The sequence below is a fragment of the Sebastes umbrosus genome, chromosome 9 (genome assembly GCF_015220745.1).
Source record: "Sebastes umbrosus isolate fSebUmb1 chromosome 9, fSebUmb1.pri, whole genome shotgun sequence".
Lineage (NCBI taxonomy): Eukaryota > Metazoa > Chordata > Actinopteri > Perciformes > Sebastidae > Sebastes > Sebastes umbrosus.
Window position 1 is genome coordinate 4,487,562 of NC_051277.1, and position 24,565 is coordinate 4,512,126.

A 24,565-nucleotide genomic window follows, 5' to 3' on the forward strand; every position below is an offset into this window, starting at 1 on the left:
CGACCGGCGGGGCAGGGCGGACGCGGTTTTATGCAAATTGGTTGGTTACAGTGGGGCTGCACCGTTAAAGACATCTGAAACACGACAAAGGGTCTCGACTAGACATTGATTTTTTTTTTGTGTGAGAGGCCAAAAAGGTTGAGAACCACTGGTTTAATCTTTAACATGCATTTTTACCTCCGCCAAGGCCGAAGGCCTAGGAAGGAGGTTATACTTTCACCGGCTTTGGTTTGTTGGTTTGTCCGTTTGGAGGATTACTCCAAAAGTCTGCGATGGATTTGAATGAAATTCGTTGGAGGGGTGGGGTGTGGCACAATGAACAATCCATTAGATTTTGGTGGCGATCCGAATCATGATCTGGAATCAGGAATGTTTTTAAGCATTACGATCAGCCTGAACATTAAGACCTCTGGGTATAACACATGTGCAGTGTAACTGAAGACGCGTTCATGACGCATGACCCCGCCTCTTTCCTTCAGAGAGAGAGCGAGGGGGGGACAACTGAATCTACGTTTTTTCACATTGAAATTACAGTTGAGTTCGACCAAAGCTCACTTGGTGATTGTTAGAAAGAGTAACAACGAGTTACTGAGTGAGTTTTATTTTGTTTCTGTCCAGTTTGAATGAAGTGTTTTACGCTGCTCCGCTAAGTACAGCTCATCTCAACATAGACAAAAATACACGTGGATGATGGCGCATGCTGCACGGAGACAGGGGGGCAATCGTACTCGGGCAGCTTGGCGGAGGTCTGCGCTTTCCGAGTGCCATTCTAGTATAAGTTATAAGTTCATCATATGTTTTTTAATTTCAAATCTTAATGTGAAAAGTACCTAGTATATACAGCTGTCAAATAAATGTTGTGGCATAAAACAATGTTTCCCTCTGCATTGTAATGTGGTATAAAAATAGAAATACTCGAGTAAAGTACATACTTATATAAATGTACTTTCCACCACTGCTCCAATCAAAGATGGTAGACAGAAAAGACATAACAAACAAATCAACGGCACTCACAGATAAAAGCTCTTTCTTAGTTTATTCTGGGCAAAAAGATGAACATGTTTCTGACGCTGATGATGGCTTATAGCTGAAACTAAGAAAGATCCTTTATCTGTGAGTGCTGGTGATTTGTTTCATCTGTTCTTACTACCGGGCACCCGATACTGTTCAAGATTTGGAGCCGTGCTCGGCGCTACTTTCTACTATAGCCAGAAATTACATATCTTCTTGCTCAAAAGGACGTTTGTGTGTTCTGGCTACCTGGATTTGGAAATACAGTGCAAGCATTTTTTTTTTATCATGCAGCAGACTGAGTATTTTTTCATTCAGATGGTTGGAAAAGACTAGAAAAGGATTCTGGAAATACTTTAAGAACCAGCAGTAAATGTTTAACGACCTTCAAAGAGTACTGCGTATGCTTATCTCTGTGACTCAAATGTTATAACAATACATGAGAGGCACAATTACTTCTGTGGAAAAGGGCAAAAGTTGTCTGAAATTCCTCCCGCAGAGGGTCTTACGAAACCTCCCTCTACTCAGGATATTTACCAAGTTGGGTAATGGAGTTTGTGGAGAAGGAGGGAGAGGGCATGTAGAGTTTGTGAGCTTTAGTTTGTTTTTTCAGCAGTGCCGTAGAAATGGGCAGAGTCACCGTCTACAGATGTTTGTATGACAGAGGGCTGTTGCTGAGGCCCACTGTGGATCTGACAGCACAGCATGGTGCATAATTCATCTGTAGTATGATTCATTCAACACACAACAGCTTACAACTGTTAAGTATTAATAGAGGTTAGTGCTTGAAATGTTCCACAACGGTAAAGTGTCATGAGTCACCGACGCCGGCGCGGTGACGTATTAATCCTGGGTTCAGTGGTTTTATTGCTGCGAGGTTGAGAGTGATTGTAATTCAGAGATATCCCGACTTTAGAAGCTTCTCATCTTTGAGCTTCGTGTCATCCTGAGTTAAGAGGGGAAATCCTCTGGATCAAAGTCTGCAGTAGACACACCCTAATGCATCTAATGCCCGACACACACGCACACATGAGAGTGAACTTCACACTTTCCATGCAGAATCATCATGTAACATATCTCTTATGTAACACTGTGTAACTGTTTTGTATTAATGTGATTATTGTCCATTATGAGCAGCTGATTGCAGTTTTTTTTTACAGCTAATGGGGTACCGATTATTAAAAATCTCTTTTCTATATTCAAAGAGCTCTAATGGTCACTCCTTTAGTGATTTTATGGCAGTTGTGTAGGGGCTCATTAAGTAAATAAAGTGGAATGTAGCATATGGCAGAAACACTTAATTTGCATACTAATTCTGGTAGACCGATGTGTAATAAAAATATATTTTTCTGGGAGTGAAATAAAGTTTTACTGCGATCGTTATCGGACGATATTCATTCAGGGCTATAAGTTATATTTGCTCCCTTGTTTTTCTGCTGATCCGATCCGTGACTCAAAACGCGATATGATCCGAACAGTGAGTTTTGTGATCCGTTGTACCCTTAGTAAACATATCATCCCTCAATATCCTTTTTTATTTCACACATTCTTCTTCCTTGTCAAAACCTGCTTCCTACATTACCCACCATGCAACTTGATTGCAGACAATAGGCTCGTTCGAGATGAGCCATGCCAGAGTCGCCGCGCAATGTATGCCGGTTAGATTTGTGTCCTACTTGATGCCGACTCGCTCTGACGTCATGCACACGTGGGCAACGATGACCTCACGAGATCGAGGCGGCCGCAGTTTTTAGAGCCAGGCGCCGCAGTTGCTCTCCACCGACTGCAAGACCCAGGGCATTCTGGGAAACGCCTGGCTCGCGCCTGATCAAAGAGCTGATTGGCTCTTAGTTTTGACAGCAAACACCACGTGTTGTGTAATTGTGATATTTAACGCTAGATTGTATTAGTCTCATGTTGTACAATGGTTTCATCTGTTAACAAACACATCTTGTGTGGTTGATAATAATAATTATTATAATAATGAAGGTTATTTATATAACACTTATCAAAACGAGTGCTCATTACAAAGTGCTTTACAAGGCGGACATAGAAATAACAAAGGATAGAATCCAATGCCAGACACACCCACATTTCCACATAGATTTACAAACAAATATAAATAAATCCCAACGTGGTCTGAAAACTACAAGTAACCTACAGATCGGATCTAACAGGAAGTTACTTTTTCTGTGACTTCCTGTAAATTCCGTGAAGGTTGCTCGAAACGGCTGGAAACTGTCCGACTTGACCGCAGCTTTTTGTCACCATCCCCTGCTGCTGCCGCCTGATCTCGTCTACTTTCCAGGCGAGGCACAGTTCCTCTCGAACGAACGCAATTAGTCTGTGTGGTATTGGTCTGAGATTTGGTTGTTTTGTTCTAGTAGTGGCTAATGTAGCCTCTAGTCGTTGGCCTCAAGAGATGAGGAGCGGGCTACAGAGGTCTGGGAAGCTCACTTCTTTCTCCACACCCCCAGATTTTTTTTTCATCTTCAGCCCCTAACAATCGCTGACTCATGTGACATCACTTGAGGCAATTTATCAGACATCGCACAGCTCCCTCTGGAGCCTCAAAAGGTTTTGCACAACTTTTTTTTACATATTGCATAGTTCGTCTATAAACAGACTTTAACACATAAGCAGCATTTTCATGTTGTAGCTGGAGCACTCGAGTAAATGTACTTAGTTATACCTCGGAAACTAGTTTATGGTGAGCCTAAAAGGAGAGGCAGAGAGAGAGGGAATGTGTAAGTGGCACATGAGTGTCACTTGGCGGTCTGATCGATCGCCTTGCTGATGAAAACATTTCTCTCCACATGGACACGGGGGCCTGATTAAGTCCAGTTTTTCCTCTTCCGCTGCCTCCGCGGTGACTGATGAACACACACAGCGTCACGGTGCCAGCACCACCCTGCTCCTCGACGGCAGAGGGAAACGGTCACATCCAGGAAGGACGTGCTGCAGAGCACGATGGGAAGCGATGATTGAGTGTGCCTCCAATACCTACCAGTCATCATTACGGGAATTACACTTCATCGGCAGACTGCCTCTCCTCAGTCTGAATCCTCTGGCTGCTCTCTGCTCTAACAAATGGGCCAAACATACTTCACCGGCCTGGTCCAGTGGAAATCTCTATTGATCTGATCTCTGCTCCGAGTTTCCATTAGTGTGAAAAAAGGCACTGCAGGGAAAACTGCTCAGACCAGTTCAGCAGGTGTTGAGTGTGTGTGAGGGTGTGTTTGTTTCATCAGTGCACAGGTATGCTGACGTACCTGCATGGTGTATCTGTAACATGAAGAAGTATGAATACACAGGTGGACTTTGTTCTCTGACATGTTGTGCTGACTGGCAGGTGCTTACTCAGCCAAATCCTTTTCCTCTAAACTTCCTGTTAGCCGCGTGTCAGTGTGGGTGTGATGACAACCCAGAGAAGACAAGACAATATTATGTATGACAACTGTAAATGATGACGTAGATGATTGTCAGGGTCCAAAACTCAAAGATGATCAATTTAAAGGGACTGTTTGTAACTTTTTAAGCATATGAATGTACCGGGTCGGGACACATGCGCGCTCGCTTATGCGCGCTCGCGTGTAGCCACTGCCTCTCCTCCTCTGCCTGCTCACCTTCACTCAGACAGCGCGCGTTCTCGCTCAGCTCGCTCCACCTCTAGACGTGAACGCACGCTCACTCCACACTGCAGAAGAGTTAGTTTAGCTCTGAGAATATCTAGTGAATGTACAGTGGACGCTTGTGCAGAAATAAATGCTGCAGCTCCTCCAGACCAACAGAGGTTTCCCGTGTCTTGTGAAGTGACGGGGCTCCGCAGAGAGAAAGGTTATCGTCTCCGACCAAAACTCCGGTGTCTCCCTGTTTCCTCCGGCTGCGGGCGGAGAGAGCAGAGAGACACCCTGCGGAGCCCCGCTGCATCAGCCTGCGCTGAGGCAGGAAAAGCCAACACTAGGATCAGATCTAAATCATGTTCATGGAGAGACCTTCGTCTGGTCAGCTAACATTACTGCCAAGCAGCTGAAATATAGAGTGATATTGTGGTTTTAGCTGACGTGTGTCGTCTCACTGTTTGGAGCGATGCTTGTACATGTCTATGTAGAGCGAGCAAGCGCAAGCTCGACGCTGACTTTCGTTGATTTCACGGCCACAGGTGTCACTGTTAACAAGCATTTAAGAAAGTTACAAATAGTCCCTTTAAAAATGATATACAACAGAGGAAAGTAACAAATCCTCACTTTTTAGAAAGTGGAACCAACTTGTACGCTTTAATATTGATCAAAAATAGTTGCTGATTCGATTAAATGACCAGTTGTGGATGTCGGCATACTTGCCAACTCTCCTGATTTTCACGGGAGACTCTCGCTTTTCATCGCATTCTCCCGGTTTCCTCCCGTGGTCACAATTCTCCCGTATTTCTCCTGATTTATGACAAATTTTCACACCTTTTTTTTCTTCTTTTCGTTATCTCAACCCGTTTCTTGTTCTGCTTAGCGTGTAAAAGTCACAATACAGCGACACCTAATGTCTTTTTTTCCTGGGGGGAAGAGAGCTTCTCACGGATTCAGTGCACTCTGCACACAAAGTTGGGTTTTGCTCGATGCAGCAAGAGGCCGTTGTGGCGCAAGCCGTTGGAAATGACAGGTTTCAAAACGCAGTGGTGCCGTTGTTGCAGTTGTGTCTGAAAGGACCTTCAGTGAGTGAGAGACGAAGAGAGAAATATAGAGAGTAGGAAAAAGAAATAGACCTACTCAAGCACACGAGCTCGTTCCTGAGAATTAAAAGTAAAATTAAAAGTATTTAACATAAAACTGCTGTTGCAGTGCACGTTATAATTATAATTATTTTGCAATTTTCATTCTTTAAAAGTCACCAGAATGCAGAAAACAAACTCTGAAACTCCAATTTTTTTTGAGGATGATGCCACACCCATCATTTTAGTTTCCAAATCCTCCCTATTTTTTAGGTTTCAAGGTTGGCAAGTATGGATGTCTGATATACAGTGCAGTCTTTGAGTATCTGGACAGATACACCTCTTTTTGTTGTGTTGGCTCTGTACTTCAGCTCGTTGGAATTGAAATAAAAAATGTCTATAAGAGTAAAGTTTGATCAAACGAATCCTAACTCAACCAAAAATAATCACACAGTAATAAAAACATCCTCATACATTGCCGCTGCTTTCAAGCAGTTTCGGCCACCCAGAATAATATATAGGTCGTACTCATTTATGTAACCGTATCTGCCGTGTTTTGGCTGATATGTGATACCGATAAATGGCTGCTGTCCATATGAGATGTTATGTTCCACTCAAATGCACCTTGTGTACCAATTTTGTGTCTTTTAAAATCCTTATTGCTGATACTTAAGGTTGCTCCTAATCATTATTTCTTTTTCCTATTTATCTGCTGATTATTTTCTTGAGTAATCGATTTTGGAGTAGCAACGTTTAGTTGTCAACTATTAAATTAATCGTCAACTAGTTTGATAATCGATTAATCTGTTTAAGAGAAAAAAATTGCTGATTGCAGCTTCTTAAACTTGAATATTTTTTGGTTTCTTTCCTCCCACGGTGAGTTGTTTTGTCCAGATCCCAAAGATATTCAGTTTATTATCATTTAAGACAAAGCAAAGCAGCTCTTTCTCACTGGAACCGTAGACTTTCTGGGATTTTTTTTCTTGAAAAACAACTTAAGCAATCAGTTGATTATCATAATAATAATAATATTGGTTAAAACGGTTAAAAGAAATGTTAATAATTAATTAAAAAGCTGAGAAAAACGCGTCACTTTAAGGAGAAAAGCTGGTCCACCTCAAGAGGCGGAGCTGGCGTTACAGATACAGGAAGTTAGTTCCCGTCTACAGCTCGCTTGAGCGGAGGAGTTGTAGCCTCGTAGCATTTATTCACCGACAAATAAACTGTACACACACTGTCTGCTACACCGACGATCACAGCTAGAACGCCACCGACAACACAGTCTGTCGGAAACTCGCTGAAGTTCCGCCCCGCTGACGGAGCGTAAGTGTGTGGCTACAGCGAGCACGGAGCCATCGGCAATGCTAGAGCTGCTAATGTAGCACAAACACACACACTGTTTGTAGGATAATCGCTATCGTTAATCCGGACAGACAGAGTGTCGTTACGCCGGGCAGACACACAGCGGACAACCTGCTAAACTAAACTAAAAAAACGCAAATTCTCATCTTCCATGAAATGAAGCAGAGTGTGTGTCATCTGTGTGTGTGTGTGTGTGTGCGTGTGTGTGTGTGTGTGCAGGGTTTATGCATGACACGCAGTACAAAAGTTAGTCTTGTACAGGATATGGCACAATACCTTGCAACCCTGTAGTGCAACATTGGCGTTGCATTATGAATATATGATCCCGGCCACTTGGGAGGGAGATGAGGCCGCACAGTTTAACTATTAATAACTTCATGCAGAAGCCTTCGCTGCTGCTGCTGCTGCTGCTGCTGCTGTTCTGTTCTGTCGCAGCACTTTGCTCTGCAGCTCACATCTGTTATCGCTCTGAGCAGCAGGCCGTCTCGGTGGAGCCCTGCTGGCTCTAATCTCAATGGCCACGGCAAACGGAGTTATGCTAATGTTTCTCCGCTCATTCCTCCAGAAGGTGAGGGGGGGAAGTGTGGCATTGCGTTGTTTATTCACGGCCACGACTTCCACACACGGTCCAGAGAAAGGGCAGCTCACACGGTTCATGACCTTCTGCTCTGAAACACCAGTTCAGAATATGTACGTTGTCGTGTTGTGACCTCTCTCTGCACATGCTCTTTGTGAGAACGCTCTCCCACCTCTGTTAATAATAATAATAACTTTATTTACATAGCACTCAAAAACAAGATACAAAGTGCTTTACAAAGACATAAAAAGCACAAATTAACAGGTAGTATAAATAGAAATAGAGTTGATACAGTAAAAAAGACAAGCAAGGTATGAAGCATTAAAACACAGTTACAACAAGTAGAATAATATCATAATAATAACCGATTTAAGAGAAAACAATTCTGATAAAGTGCGTATTTAAAAGAGATTTGAAAGACAAAACAGAGCTCGCCTGCCTGATCTCTGTTAAGGTTGTTGTCTGCAGTCGTCATGTGTAGCTGTGATGCAAAAATATTTAATATTTTACTTCAAACAGTATGACTTTTGGTATGAAATTTAGGTCTGCAACTAATGATTCAATTTATCTGGCAGTTATTAAATGTTTTGTCTATAAAATGTCCATCTCATTTCCTCAGGTCCAAGGTGACAAAGGTTCAACCAACCCTACAAAATTTTATATTTTGTTCACAATGATGTAAAACAAAACCAAAAAGCAGCAAATACTCACATTGTAGATGCTGGAACCAGAAAAAGAAATTACATAAACGATTAATCAGTTATGGAAATAATTGCTGATTAATAATCTTGCGACCGTTTAATTTAATTTGACATTCGTTTATGGACTAAACGTAGCAGCTCTCATCATGACGAAGCAAGACACAAAAGTTTTTCACTTACAGTTCTGTTGTAAACATCGACTGTATATAAGAAGTGGACGTAGTCACCGGGACGTCACCCAGTGGTTTGTAGACTGCTGTTTTGGAGCCTCGAGTTCGTCATTTTGGTCGTCACCATCTTGGTTTTTTTTGCAACCAGAAGTGACAAGAGAGGGTGGAGCTATGTACAACTGAACGCTGAATAAGATTTAATCAGGTTTAAAGTTGTAAGACAAAAACACAGACAACTCCCAGACCGGACAACGCTGTGGTAGCGACCTGTCAATCCCAAGGTAGCCACGCCCTAAAGCATCCCCTGCTTTATGGTCTATTTGACTCTAAATGGGACCATAATTTACTAAATGAACATCATGCTGTATTGAAGAAGACTTGAAACTAGCGATTGAGACCATAAACTCATGTTTACAATGTTTACTGAGGTAATAAATCAAGAGAGAAGTAGGCTTATTTTCTCATTAACTTCTATACAATCAGACTTCTTTTTGCAACCAGAGGAGTCGCCCCCTGCTGGCTGTTAGACAGAATGCAGGTTTAAGGCACTTCAGCATTGGCTTCACTTCTCAGACCCGGAGGTAGCCTAACTGTGACATCACAGCTTCCCCTCTTCACCTTTCTGAGAACCTTTACCTGCTTTTAGACTGGATCTTAATCTTTTTTTCTATCTTCATTCTCCTACAGATGTCCGTACCTGGCTGTCCATCTGTCTCCTGCCATCCCAGTTTTCGCCATCGTGCTCTTCCTCTTCGTCATCGCCATGTTGCTGAGGACCAGCTTCAGCGACCCCGGGGTGCTGCCGCGGGCTCTCCCAGAGGAAGCCACATTCATCGAGATGGAAATTGGTGAGTTTAAGCAACTTATTTTCTTATTCACCTAAGCTCTCGTCTCCCCAGTATTTCCCCTAAAAACTTGTCTTCAGGTCTTTCTCTGTGATATTTAATATTCATGACTGAATAAGCATAATCAAAATTAGTAAAACATCCTGGTATGTATAGGTAGGGGTCAGCAACCTGTGGCTCCAGAGCGACATGCAACTCTTTAGCTCCTATCCAGTGGCTCCCTGTGGATTTATAAAATAATTAGTGGAAATGAATAACTGTTTTTTTGTTTACATTTTCAATTTTATTTATCATTGTTGTAAGTCTATGGTACGACGGAGTATTAGGGCCACATTGAGGAAAAAAAATAAATCTGAGATTTCGAGAATAAAGTTATAATATTATAAAGTAGTAATTGTACGTGTTATTTTCTTTTTTTCTCGTAACATTAGGACTTTTTTCTCATAATATTAAGAGGACTTTATTCTGTAAATCTCAGATGTTTTTTCCCTCAATGTGGCCCTAATACTCCATTGTACATTGTCTCTTTGGCCCTCACTACATTAGACTTATATACTATATACTTAGATTATAAACTGTGTTACCTTCATCACAATGCTCAAATGTTTTGTGGCTCCAGACAGATTTTTTTTTTTTTTTTTTTCCTAAAATGGCTCTTTTGATAGTAAAGGTTGCTGACCCCTGGTTTAGGACATCAGTTTTTTTCTGCTGATCCCCGCCCACTTCAAACCAGTCAGAAGAGCACAGAGAAAAAAAACCACAAATACAGAAATCTCTTATATGAACAGTTCTAACTTTGTCAGCGTGCATTTAGAATCTCATCACTCAGAGTAAGAACAAGATTGATAAAATAAGAGTTTGTGGCCTTTAAAGATCCCCTTCACAAGTTTTCCGTACATTTATCACATTCTGTTTTTGTGATAGTGTCAGTGATTTAATGAAGACATATCTTAAAGCTGCTATAATCAATATTTTTTAGAATTACAATGCAATAAATGACAATGTGAAACCAGTGTGAAAGGGGTCGCTACTTACAGAGAATTATCACCTGAATCTGCAGCTCCCCCCTCGGCCTTATGGAGCGTCATAGTGAGTTTCTGCTCATTGTTTAGCCGTCCGACTGCAAACGTACTGTTTTGGGTCGCTCTCATAGTGTTGTTTTTGGCCACAGCCGGCAGCTATTTTCACTTTATACTACCCAACATCAACCAGCAGACAGACACAGTTGGCGACTAGCTGCTGAACATAGTGGAGCATTTAGCAGCTGAAGAGTCAGAGATATTTTTCTCTCAAGAGTTGGTGGTAGAGATCAACAAACAGAGCTAAAAGAACAGTGAATATTGGATTTAGATTCATCAGGTGGTCAGAAACACGACTCCACATGAATGACAATGTTGCTCCGTAACTGCTGGCTGTGTAAACAATATGTAAACTGTTTGCTACCAAGCTTGTCATATCCAATTAAAAGGTGATAATATGTCAATGTTGAGTAGCTTGTTTTCGCTGCTCCCAAGTGGTAAAAGAAATGCAGGTTTAAAGTCACTGTGAAACGGAAGTTAGAGCGTTTCTTAACTGCTGTACTGTGACGTATCTCACAGTGAAACAGAATACTTGAGAGGTGTACAGTTATAAGAGGGATTTAAATGAAATCCTTCGCATTTGTTTGGACCACTAAAACGTGTGTGGGCTGTTTAGCGTGATAGGTGAGCTACAGAGGACTGCTGGCTCCGCACACACACACACACACACACACACACACACACACACACCTCACCTGTTGTTAGATCAAAACTTTGCCGCGGGCAGTACATGCAGATGAATGGCGCCTGGAGCCCTCCCGCTCACCCGCCGGTAAAAGTCCGCTGGTGTTTTCGAGAAGTCATCCAGCAGTCTTTTGCCGTTCATCTGCATGTACTGCTGCAGTGCAGTGACAGAGAGTCTGATATCCAAACACGCATCTCTTCCTACTTTTGCATATTGCTTTGTTAGCTACTACGACCCACAAACGGTGACGTGCAGTTTTATATGTCCAGTGTGGCGAGTGCAGGATGAGTCATCAAACATTAATATTCAATAATATTCATAAACATTTATATTCAATTCAATTCAACTTTATTTCAGATTAGGGCGGTCAAAGTTAACACGATAATTGCGAGTTAACACAAAGTCGTTTTAACGCCGCTAATTTCTTTAACACATTAACACAATTTGAGATTTTTAGGTTGTAGCGGGCTCAGTTTTAAAGCTAGAGTGAAGATGCTGACATCATATGAAACTAAAAAAGGAATCCATCGGTACCAACCACGTCAACTTAGACATTAAATACGTTTAGACGTTAAATAACGCTCCAAACTTACGCTAAATTTTGGCGAGGAAAAACTGTCATGGCCATTTTCAAAGGGGTCCCTTGACCTCTGACCTCCAGATATGTGAATGTAAATGGGTTCTATGGGTACCCACGAGTCTCCCCTTTACAGACATGCCCACTTTATGATAATCACATGCAGTTTGGGGCAAGTCATAGTCAAGTCAGCACACTGACACACTGACAGCTGTTGTTGCCTGTTGGGCTGCAGTTTGTCATGTTATGATTTGAGCATATTGTTTTATGCTAAATGCAGTACCTGTGAGGGTTTCTGGACAATATCTGTCATTGTTTTGTGTTGTTAAATGATTTACAATAATAAATATATACATACATTTGCATAAAGCAACATATTTGCCCACTCCCATGTTGATAAGAGGATTAAATACCAATCAAGTAGGGTACATTTTGAACAGATAATGTGTGATTAATCACAATCTACTATAGACAATCATTAGATTGAACGCGATGAAATATTTGAATCGATTGACAGCCCTCTTTCAGACACATAGGTCCATAATATAAACACATCCATGTAAGTTTGCATGAAATTTTTTGTATCTTTACAAACCTTGGGACTTTGACTTGAATTAGAGACATACTATGGTTGTGTGAATCTGAAGAACATTTGTATATAGCAACACCAATTTATTGATTGGAAGGAAAGCCCAGCAGCATCCTTATTCATGCACCTCCAGTAATACTGTTGAGATCCACTGCAGATTGTTGGCAGGTTTGAAGTAGCGTGTGGTCTCACCTCTTCTTGTGTGATTGCAGTCCAGCTCCTCACCTTGAAGTGTGCATGCATTGTGCACAATCAGTACTGATAGTACCACCGGGCACAAACCCCTTATCTACATCCATTCAAATGTCAAGTCAACAACAGGACAAATGGTTATTACAGTTCATGTGCTGTTACATCATCATCATCTAGGTTCTTCTTTTTTGTATAAAATTACGTCCAGACTAGGGATGCTAGTTTTGAAAAAAATTCTTAACCGATAACGACCCTTGTTAACCGATTATTAACCGTTAACCGACAAGATTAGTGCCTCGCATGCAGCGGTGCGCCAGCTGCAGTGTAGGAGCACAACAGACAACTGAGTCTCCAGTTCAGGATAGTTAACCTAGCACCTACGCTGCTGCGTGTAGTGTCGCGGACATGCAGCCACGTTTCCAGTAACAGTCTCCACCGCACATTGAATTCAGTTTAGCAGATTTTTCTGTCTGCGCTGCGTAACGATAGCGATTGTCCCACAAACAGTGAGCAGCTGTAGCTCTGCTGGTATCTTCGTGCTCGCCGCCGCTCTGTCATTGCGGCGTAACTTTTACGAGTGTCCGACAGTCCGTGTGTGTTTGGCGGCGGGGAGTGTAGGTTTGTTGGTGGCGTTCTAGCTGTGAACGTAGGTGTAGCAGACAGTGTGTGTACAGTTTATTTGTCGGTGGGTAAATGCTACGAGGTTACAACTCGTTTTGCTCAAGCGAGCGATAGACGGGAGCCAACTTCCTGTATCTGCAACTCCGGCTCCTTAAAGAGACGAGCCGCTCCTCAGTGTTTTTCTCAGCTTTTTAATTAATTCTGAATATTTATTTTAACCCTTTAACCGATAGCGTTAATCGATTAAAATGCTTAATGTCGGTTAACGGTTAAACGGTTAATTATTAACATCCCTAGTCCAAAGTTCTGGACTGCGAATTAGTTGGAAGTAGCTCATGTGAAAGTATTTTGGAGGCATAAATACTTCAGTATATATGCTAGTTAAGCAGTGAGCACACCGCCTCAGAGCTGTTGGTTTATTCATGTTTGTTATTCTTTAAGTCGCTGAAGGTTGGGTGTGCTCGTCCGTGGAAGTGGCGCTCAGTCTAACACACACATTCATTACAGGGGATCATGTTGTCTCATTATGTAAAACAAACTATATGCTGTATCATAATGACAACAAAGCCTTTGCAGACCAAAAATAAACCCGCCCTGTTGTCTTTAGAAATAGTGATTTTTTTGTTGTCCACTTCCTGTGCTGTCCACACGCTCTTTATATCTGAAGCAATAAGCTTTTATTCTGCAACAGCCCTCTCTCCCTCCCTCCCTGTCTGCCTGTGCGGCTGTTCAATGTTCACTCTTTGTCTCTGTTAAAGATTCACGGTGTCCTTCAGCCATCACTCGTGCTCTCTCACTCCAGTCGAGAGGCGTGGGGTGGAGGCTGGTCTCGGCTGGTGACAGAGGAGGGCTGTAAAAGCAGCAAGGCTGAGGCAGCCGGTCCTCTGAGAACAGGGTTAGCTGGTAGCCAGCGCTTCTCTCATCATGACTGTGACTCATACCACTCGCTGGATGACAATGGCTCTCTGGTCTAACCAGCTGTGGCCGTGATGACCTGTACAGCTCCGGCATGTATGTTTATGTGAGGAAATCCTATTTGGGGATTCTTTATGTGAATAGAGCTGCAACTAATGATTATTTTCATTATTTATAAATGTGTTAATTATTTTTTATTTTCACTGATCGTTTAGTCTTTTTAATAATCGTCCTCATACGTTGCCAGAGCCCAAGACGTGATGTCTTCAAATTTACTTTTTTTGCAAGATCAACAGTCTAAAACCAAAAGATATTTAATTTAGGGAAGCCGTCAAATGCAGAGAAGTGAGACAAATTAGAGGTAGGGTTGGTCGTGCTGTTCAAATACAATTGACCCGAATGCTTCAAAGCTTTGTAACTTCAACCGTTGCCATGGTATTCAACCTCCAAATCACTATTTAAATGCTTCGTTTTTTTTAGTTTTTTTTATATAAGTATGTAATAATATATAAATTCCAAAATAGCCCATGAAATAAGGAATAATCCCTCAACATTATTACCTCCGCCAAGGCCGAAGGCCTAGGAAGGAGGTTATGTTTTCACCGGCGTTGGTTTGTTTTTTGGTTTGTTTGTTTGTCCGTTTGCAGGATTACTCCAAAAGTCTGCGATGGATTTGAATGAAATCTTTTGGAGGGGTGGGGTGTGACACAATGAACAATCCATTCAGTTTTGGTGGCGATCCGGATCATGATCCATATTCAGGAATATTTTTTAAGAATTCCGATCAGACGCATGACCCCGCCTTCTTCCTTCAAAGAGAGAGCAAAGGGGGGGGGTGGACTGTAGATTCGGCGTTTTTTCACATTAAACTCTGTGAAATTACAGTTGAGTTCGACCAAAGCACACTTGGTGATTGTTGGGAAGAGTAACGACAACGGTTTAGGTGAGTTTTATTTTGTTTCTGTCCAGTTAGAATGAAGTGTTTTACGATGCTCCGCTACGTACAGCTGATCTCAACATAAACAAAATAGACGTGGATGATGGCGCGTGCTGAACGGAGAGTGGGGGCGGAGGTCTGCGCTCTCCGAGTACCATTCTAACTAATTATTATTAGTTATTTTCAGAGGGATATCGCTGTTTGTTGTGTGTAGAGATGCGTGTGTGTGCAGTTGTGCGTCAGCGGCATTGTCCTGGGCACTGAAACAGGGGAGATGGAGATGGACAGAAGAACATGTCAGCCTGCTGCGCCACGCTGCATTCATTTTTAGAATCTAGTGTACTCTTGTTAGTTTCTCAGCATTACTGACCCTACCTTTAATACGCTAAATATGTGTGCAAGTGCACCTTTTTTGGTAAAATGTTTTCCTTTCCACCAAACACATCTCAACAAATCTCCCAAAATAGACATTCATCACTTAAATGCTGAAATGGATCACATGACTGTGAAGAGAATGTGCACTGAAGCAGCCTAAATGAAGCACTTAGTTTAACAACTTCCGTCCCACACTTGTACCTCCTCATACAGTATGTTTGTTAATGTGTTAGGGTAGCTGTTTGCTGTTATGAGCTGTGGGCGTGCTAACAGATAACAGCCAGGTTGGGATCTCGTTCTGAGGCCGAGGCAGGCATGTTGATGAAGCCGCCGCTGCTTCCTCGACGCTCTGTCCTCTCAGCCTGTTAGCCACAAGTCCCGAGGGGGAATGCTAATAGGAGGAGAGGCATCCTCTTGGAATATATAATGCCACTAGCAGACAGAGCTTTGTTACCCGAGGGAGTGGCATCATTCCCTGTGAGTGATGACTCATTAATTTATTCTCCGCTGGTTTATCCTGAAAGCCACTAATCCTACATTCAGTGGATTCATAATGCGGAGCCATTTGCACTGTCAGATAAAGTACATTTTCACAATCTTTATGTCTGTAGATGGATGGTTTTGATGCAAGCTTGTAGGCGTGCTAGTTTCACTGATTTATTTATGCAGAAACGGTTGTTTTACATAACAGAGTATGATCATTCACATAATTTAATTTCCACAAATGCCACATTTCTTATCTTATTTTATCCCCAGAAAGTCAAATGAGCATGCTTTGTCTTTTCCATTACCTCCACATTCACGCCTTCCCCGTGGAACATGTTAATGGTGGATTTCTCCCTAACAGTTGCTCTCTGGAGAGATCCAGCAGCCCTCTGGTCATTAGCCAGCCTCTCTGCACTCTCGGCTCCTGCAGTGCTACATAATCAGAAAGATCTGAATTGCTAGGGGAAAGTGAACGTGTGATAATGTTGTTTTTCTTTGTCGACTGCAGAAACAAAACCACCTAAAAGATATTTCAGTGTTAGGAAGGTTAGTTGAAGCCCAAACAGAGCAGGACACCATGTTATAGTGTTGCTAATAAATAATATCAACAGCTCAGTAGCGATTACGCATAAATCCACCATCATTAATACTGCATCGAGCCAACGATGTCATTCACTGACACCCTCAAGGTTCAGCTGTCAAGATTTACGTCCTATTTTTTTCTTGTCCTTGTCACTGAATCTCACATCTCTCACTGTCTAAGACCTGTACAGTCTAATGCAATCCAGCTGCAACAGGGCTGCAGGATACATTTTCTAGAGCTTATAATGTTCATTATTTGTGTAACCACTGTCAGATGTGTTAAAGGATAACTTCGGTATTTTTAGAACGCTGCAGACGGCAGCCGCTAAACGAGCTGTAATGTAATCCTTTGGGGCAGCATGGTACCGTCCGTTTACGTCCACTAAAAGTTCTTGATTTTTCCACTGACAGGCTCAGATTGTTATTATAAGTGTCTGACAACATTATGGAAAGGACCCTACAGAGAAATAAAACGTTCTTCTTTCCTTTCGCTTGATCTGGTCTGTTTGTCTCGCTCTGAGAAGTCTCGCTGCGAAATGTTGCGTCGCCTCCACATTGTCGAAATCAGCTAAATATTCAGCCATGACATTGTAAATCTTTTAGATAACTCGGGGGTCAGCAACCTGCGGCTCCGGAGCCACATGCGGCTCTTCAGCTCCTCTCCAGTGGCTCCCTGTGGATTCTTAAAAATGGAAATGGATAAATGTTTTTTGTTTACATTTTCATTTTTATCTGTCATTGTTGTAGGGTTAGGGTACGACGATACGACGGAATATTAGTGCCACATTGAGGAAAAAAATAAATCTGAAATTTCGAGAATAAAGTCATAATATTCCGAGAATAAAATCAAACGTTTACGAGAAAAAGAAGTCGTAATATTATGAGGATAAAGTCAGAAGTTTAAGAGAAAAAAGTCGTAGTTTTATGAGAATAAAGTTTAGTAATATTACGACTTTTTTCTCGTAAAGTTACGACTTTATTCTCGTAATATTATGACTTTATTCTGTAAATCTCAGATGTTTTTTCCTTCAATGTGGCCCTAATACTCCGTAGTACATTGTCTCTTTGGCCCTCACTGCATTAGACTTATATACTATATACTTAGACTATAAACTGTGTTACCTTCATCACAATGATCAGATGTTTTATGGCTCCAGACAGATTTTTTTTTTGGCCTAAAATGGCTCTTTTGATAGTAAAGGTTCCTGACCCCTCAGATAACACTAAGCTACGCTTTCTGTACTCCAACACAACAAACTCTGACAACACCAGCCAGCGCTCCTCTCTCCACTCACGTTTCTACTGTTGTCTTCCAGCAACAAGTCACATGACAATAACAAACGGAAAGCAAAAGGTAAGAAAAAAGGTTTAATTTCTCTGTAGGGTCCTTTCCATTGATGTTGTCAGACACTTATAATAACAATCTGAGCCTGTCAGTGGCAAAAACAAGAACTTTTAGTGGTACCAGGTTGCCCCAAATGATTACATTACAGCTGGTTTAGCGGCTGGCGACTGCGGCGTTCTCTCTCAATACTGGACCGATTTCAAAAAGAGTTGTCCCCATTAGTCACTTAGACACAAATACACGGGAAAACAAGGTTGAAAAATACCGAAGTTATTCTTTAATTTGTGATTTTTGAGGATAGAGTTTGTGGTGTTGTTGTATTAGATTGCGATTAAATAACACCTTTTATAATAAGTTATCGTGTGATCAAGATTGCCGACACCTACTAATGAATGTTGTCCTGTTTCCACAGAGGCCGCCAACGGGAACGTCCCCGCGGGGCAGCGGCCCCCACCTCGAATCCGCAATGTTCAGATCAACAACCAGATCGTGAAACTGAAGTACTGCTACACCTGCAAGATCTTCCGACCACCTCGAGCGTCTCACTGCAGCATCTGTGACAACTGCGTCGGTAAGTAAAATGTCCTCTGATCCGCCGTCACTGGCTTTTTACAAAGTGAGAAGACAGCTCATTGAAATCGGTTTATTTCAGTTTTTCAGAAATAGAAAGGTGAGTTATGTTTTTGTGGTTGAAAAATAGCTTTTTGACGTGTGCTGAAGCCTGGATCTTAATTACCTCTCTGCCTTCATTTGTCACTATAATGAAAAAATAAGAAATCATAGCTTTATAAATAAACGTTGGACGCAGCAGACGGGGTGCAAAAAGTTTCAGAAAACTGAATCAAATGAAACCAAAAACTTCACAGGGAGTGTTTTTATGGAATGTGCTTTGAATTATTAAGGCGGTTTGAACTGTGTGTGTGTGTGTGTGTGTTGTGGTGTGTGTGTGTGTGTAGCTGTTCATCTCTCAACCCTGCAGAATAACAGTGATTTGGCTTCTGATGATTGAGGAATGCGTCTGAAGGGAGCGTAGACTCATAGGCGATATGAGAGGAGACAGTGGAGGCTCAGTGAGGGAATAAGTGCTCAGTCATTGTGAACACTGGTTCATCTGTGTCCACCTGCTGTAGGAACACACACACACACACACACACACACACACACACACACATAGTCCAAGCATGACACAGCAGCATGCCTCAGTTTTACTGCAGTCATATCTTCTCCTCCTTAACCTGACATTGTTTATAGCGGTTAAAGTCTCTCACAGAAGATGCAGCATAATAAAAAAAACAAAACAGCCACACTGCTTCACAAACTGTATTTGTTTATACCCGGAGCCATGTCTCTGGTTGATATATTATCAGATGTCTGATGTACAGTATAGCCTGTGAGTATTTGGAGATTTGCTGTAGCTCTGTATGCAGCAACACTGGAGCTGAAATAAAACAATAACTATGGGGGTAAAGTGCTCGCCTGGCTCCAGACCTCTGTATCGCTGCATACATCTCTTTTTTTTTTTTTTGTAATTTAGATTGATGATGAAGCTAGTCGAGTGCTTCAGCTTTAATTTGAAGGTTTTTACGTCCATATTGAGTGAACAGGGTAATGGATTATTGTCCTGCTGCTCTCTATATGTGATCTAAAAACTGAGGGGGGACTATTTATAACGAGACAAATGCTGTCTATCAATTTGAACTTCACTTCGGATATTTGCGAAGTGCGTGAATCTTGACAGGGTAGTGTTGTCTCAAATCTTTTTTAATGGCAAACTGCAACTTGACGGACTTTTGATGGCAACTTTTGACCGTGATTGCCGCCCGACAAAATATCTGCCGGCTTGTTTGCTCACTTGACAATTGAAGTAAAACTGAATAAAAATGAACGTGATTTTACTTTTACATGCTTTTGTGTGTGCCCACTGTTTCACGAAGGGGAAAATACGCCACCAATCTCAGCCATTTTCACAAGTTTGCTGGTCCCTTTCCTTCCGCTACGTAGCCTTTTGAGGGTGAGAAGTGTCCAGCGTTCCACACCCAACTTTTTGACCATTATGTTAACACCATGCAGGTATTCATAGTGCAATTCATTTTGCCATACTTGTCAGTGTGAACACACGTATGCACTCAAAATAGCACATGTAAGCACGGAAGAATGCAAATTGAGAAACAGCAAAACAGTCTCCAGCCATGCTACAGCTCTGCAAGGCTGTGTTTTATGGTGCTTTGAGCTAAATGCTAACGTCAGCATGCATAACATCTTCTGGAGACAATGAGTGTTTGTACAAAATTACAGGTCAATCCATCCATTAGTTGTTGAGATATTTCAGTCTGAATGAAAGTGGTGGACCAACCAACTGAATGTGAATTTACATTTATGGATATGGAATTTGTCCATTATAATAATAAGATTAATCGTGTACATGTGAGTGTTTTTCTGTGTATTATTTTCCTGGAGACCAAACAACACATTCCTCCAGAGTTAGACAAAACTCTGTGTTATTTTTAGTAAAAGAAGCACACAAATAAATGCACAAAAGTTTCTGGACATCCATAACCGAAACTACAATTCACATCATTGTCTCTTGAATTTAAATTGTTAGCACTGAAACGTCTCTACTCAGTAAATATAAAAATTATCCATTTATTTTTTGTTTAATAGTTTTCACATTTAAAAAAACCTAAAACATTTTGTATACACAAGTACAGGAAAACATTTTAATTTTTTTTGCTAAGGAAACAGACAAACAGAATCAAGTATAATAAGATAATCCCCATATAATAATACTAATAATACTACTACTACTAATAATACAAAATAATAACAAAAACAGTGTGTGTATGTGTGCGTGGCGGCTTAGAGATTCTATAGCAAACTATCAAAACAAACCGTACTACAATCTCACAGCTGCTCGAGCAGATATGTACTGAAAGGTCGCCATACGCTGCTAAAATGATCCTTTAGGTCCTCGTAGAGCAAATCTTATCTTTTCTAGCATCAAAAATTGTCGTGTATGTCTGATCCAATGTTTAAAGGAGGGAGGAGTAGCCTGCTTCCAACTGAGTAAGATGAGTCTTCGGGCTAAAAGAGTGACGTAAGCGATGCAATCTGACTGTGCCCTATAGGAAGATGATCGTCTTCACATTGTGGATACCAAAAATGTCTGTAAGAGCATTTGCATCTATTGGTCTTTCAAGTATTTTGGATAGAGCATCCAAAAATGAAGGACCAGTAACCTGAGAGTCTCGGGCAAAACCAGAATGTATGAGTTGATATCTATTTATGTTGACCTTATATCTACGGGCTCTTTCACGTCTTGCGTTTTCTACAGTATAATGTTGTGAAACTCCAACAGATACAGCTGTCTGTTTGACCCTGTCCTGCTTTCATCTGGCTCTCCTCCACAGATTAGTTGCAAAGAGGAAGTGATTTCTATATTTAGACTGCAGGTTTACAGTAACTGATGCACAAAGCTGTCTTTGACTAAAGTACTGGTGTATTTTTAACACTTGTTTTGATTTCCACAAGTGTCTGTATTTTATGAAACGTTGTGTCTGCAGCCTCTGGTACAGTTTACATATTTATACGAAGACTATTTCTTCTCTTCTTCACAGACCGTTTCGATCACCACTGTCCATGGGTAGGCAACTGTGTGGGCAAGAGGAACTACCGCTACTTCTACATGTTCACCCTGTCACTCTCCCTGCTCACCATTTATATCTTCACCTTCGACATCGTCCACGTGGTGATGCGTGAGTATCCTGTCAAGTCATGTGTCCGGTCGGAAGGAACAAACATGTGGGAGAATAGTGCATGGATAGATAAAAGAATGTGACAAAACAGGAAGCACGACCTGTGACAGAAAGCTCGCTCGTAGCTTCTAGCGCATATGCAAACACATGCACATGTGCTGAAACTATGACCTAATTCCGACCAGGCTTTTTCTGCAGCGTGACACGACGCCCAACAGCAACTGACAGCTTGACATGATTCCTCTTTCATCCTCATCCTCCTGCTTCCTTGTTCCACCCAACGCAGACAGCAAGAAGACAGAGAGACGAGGAAACAGTGTGTTTCTAGTCAGGATAATTAGCTCCGGGCTTGTTATCTTAATGCTGGAGTAATTGTCTTTTCAGTACAGAGAAAATGAATAAGGAAGGGATTTTTTAGAAAGTCTTTTTTAACTTTCCTCTGTCTCTGTTGCTCTTCTTCACAGGTTCGGTTGATCATGGCTTTTTGAACACTTTGAAGATAACACCTGGCACATATCCTTTTTAAGCATTGACCACAGTATATACCACAAAGACAGCTGCTGTGAGGGCCATGTATGCCAGATTTCCTAGACTAGAAAATGAAAAACATCAACACCCCGACTACAGTACGACCGTTCCCTAAACCTCTCCCCGAACAGCGATTTTCAAATAATAGCTTAGCATCTGTAACAAGGCAAAGTCAAGCTTGGATTTCCTAACATATCCTTTTTTGTAGCCTTTCCTAAACCAAAAACAGAAGAGCTAAAGTGTAAAGAATTAATTAAATTAAAGGCAGGGTTGACGATGTTCTCCAGTACACACTATCTGTTATATTGGTTGAAATGGTCTTTACACCCCGACAGCGATCCATTACTGATGAGCTCTGAAAAAGGAGCGGAAAAGAGCCGTCATCTGTAGCTGCTGTAATCCTGTAAAAACGTCTACCAATCACTGCCTCACGGTCCGCTTGGAAAGAACCAATCAGATGCCTCCCTGCCTCCTTGCTCGTACTCTACCCTTGGCGTGCACCAGCCTGAACTCAAAGCGCGTCGCTGCCGCACGTTTCCTGGAGAATGGCAGAGAAAACTCAGCCCTCCAGTAGCACTGCCTCGGTTACTGGTCATGAGGTAGCGTTGTTGAGTTGAGGTCCTCTCTCCGCTCTGTGTCTGTGAAGTAGTTACGATGCGGCGGTGCTCGTGCATGTGTGTGTGTGGGGGGGCGTTGTCTTGGAAGGAGCCCCGAGGGGAGAGGGGGGGTTTAGACGAAGCTCCTGAGGCGAAGCTACTTTCAAATTATGCTAGCCTTCCAACGTTGACCCTACCTTTAAAGGGACTGTTTGAAACTTCTTACACGTATAAATCAATCCGGGTCAGTGTCCGGTGCGCGCTCGCGTGTGGCTACGCTGTTCAGACTCAGACTCCAACATAAACTACACGGAAGCACTAAAACCGCAAAGTTCTATCTAGTGAAGCCCGTCTGTTAAACAGTGTTGTCCGGTCGGAGTCTCTTCTGTACTCTGCTCCTCTGCCTGCTTGCCTTCACTCACACACCGCACTCGTTCACGCTCCCTCGCTCCACCTCTACACGTGCATGCGCGCACACTACACACAGCAGAATGGTTAGTTTAGCTCTGAGAAGTCAGTTCTTTCTATTTTGCACAGTGAAAACCTGCTTTTGACCCTTCTCAAAAAAAAAAGAAAAAAAAAAGGCTTTGGTTCCCTTCGTTGGCCGCTACTGGCTTTAGTCCTGTTACATAACTGTCTGCCGTTCTGCCGTCACCTGCTGTCCACTGTGTAATCAGTGACCACGTGTCGGACAGAAAACATCTGTTGCGGTTTTCTTAACTGGAGTCCACTGTGCTGGAGGTGTTGGTGTGTTTCTTCACCCTGTGGTCGGTGGTGGGACTGACGGGCTTCCACACCTACCTGATCTCTCTGAACCAGACCACCAATGAGGACGTGAGTACATCTTTCACTGCATGACTTCACATCTACAGTTTGTTTTGGATTTGAATCATCCTGTGAGGCACAATGCTGCTTTGCATCTAGTTTGTTTAGGTTCCACACTGTCTTTATGCAAATGAACTGTGACATACAGACCAACAAGATTAACTCATTCTTTGGTTAGTCTGGTCTTCTTTGTACAACGGGGCATTAGCGCCACATTGAGGAAAAAAAAAATCTGAGATTTCGAAAATGAAGTCATAAATTTACGAGAAAAAAGTCGTAAAATTCCAACTTTATTCTCGTAATATTCCGACTTTATTCTCCTAATTTTACGACTTTTTTTCTCGTAAAGTTACGACTTTATTCTCGTAATATTCCGACTTTATTCTCGAAATCTCAGATTTTTTTTCCCTCAATGTGGCCCTAATACTCTATTGTATCTTTGATATCATTATAATAATAATTATTATTATAGATGAATGTAATTGTCAAAGCTATAATAGTCATAATGAAGATAAAATACAGTTTTAAATGTGTAAATGCAGCCTGGCTTCACGTGGCTGGAAAGACAAACATACATCTCGGAGGTGTAAACACTAGAATATCTAAGACTACAGAGCTGTTTCCTTGACAACAGCTCGGCCTGTGTCAGCACTGAAGGACAGCGGGGCTGGTAAACTGTAGCTTGTTAAACAAGCCTATTATATTGTAAACTACAGTAAAGCAAATACAGAAAGAAAACAGAGACGGTGAAAAAAACAAGATCTGAACTGAAACTAGAAAATCTTTTTTTATAACTGCAGTTGAAACGGAGACACGCAGCGTGTCACATTTTGTTTGTTGTTCCTTTTTTATAATCAGACTTCACACGAGGCAGAATAGACCACATGCAGGGACTGACCCATGTATTTCAAAATGTAATACATCCCTATTTTTATCCAGTTCAAACCACACTGAGACCAAAATGTGGCCAGTAGTACAGCAGGAACATGTTTTAATCTGCTCAGAGTCGGAGCCATATGACAAATTGGCTGGCGAATGCTTGGACTCCTCTCCGCTCAGCGAGCCGCCGACGTCGTCTAATGATCTAAAAATAAGCACGAAGAGCTGCTATTC

General features: G+C 41.9%; 1 protein-coding gene across 3 annotated transcripts in view; it reads left to right on the forward strand.

Moving 5' to 3' along the window:
- The window catches only part of zdhhc9 (zinc finger DHHC-type palmitoyltransferase 9), a 51,523-nt gene that overhangs the window by 21,113 nt on the left and 5,845 nt on the right, over positions 1–24,565 (forward strand). For all 3 annotated transcript variants that reach the window (XM_037780419.1, XM_037780420.1, XM_037780418.1), the window contains 5 exons: positions 9,211–9,371; positions 18,164–18,322; positions 21,366–21,503; positions 21,968–22,016; positions 23,359–23,461. In XM_037780419.1, the coding sequence (XP_037636347.1) occupies positions 9,211–9,371; positions 18,164–18,322; positions 21,366–21,503; positions 21,968–22,016; positions 23,359–23,461 (610 nt within the window). The remainder of the gene's footprint in view (positions 1–9,210; positions 9,372–18,163; positions 18,323–21,365; positions 21,504–21,967; positions 22,017–23,358; positions 23,462–24,565) is intronic.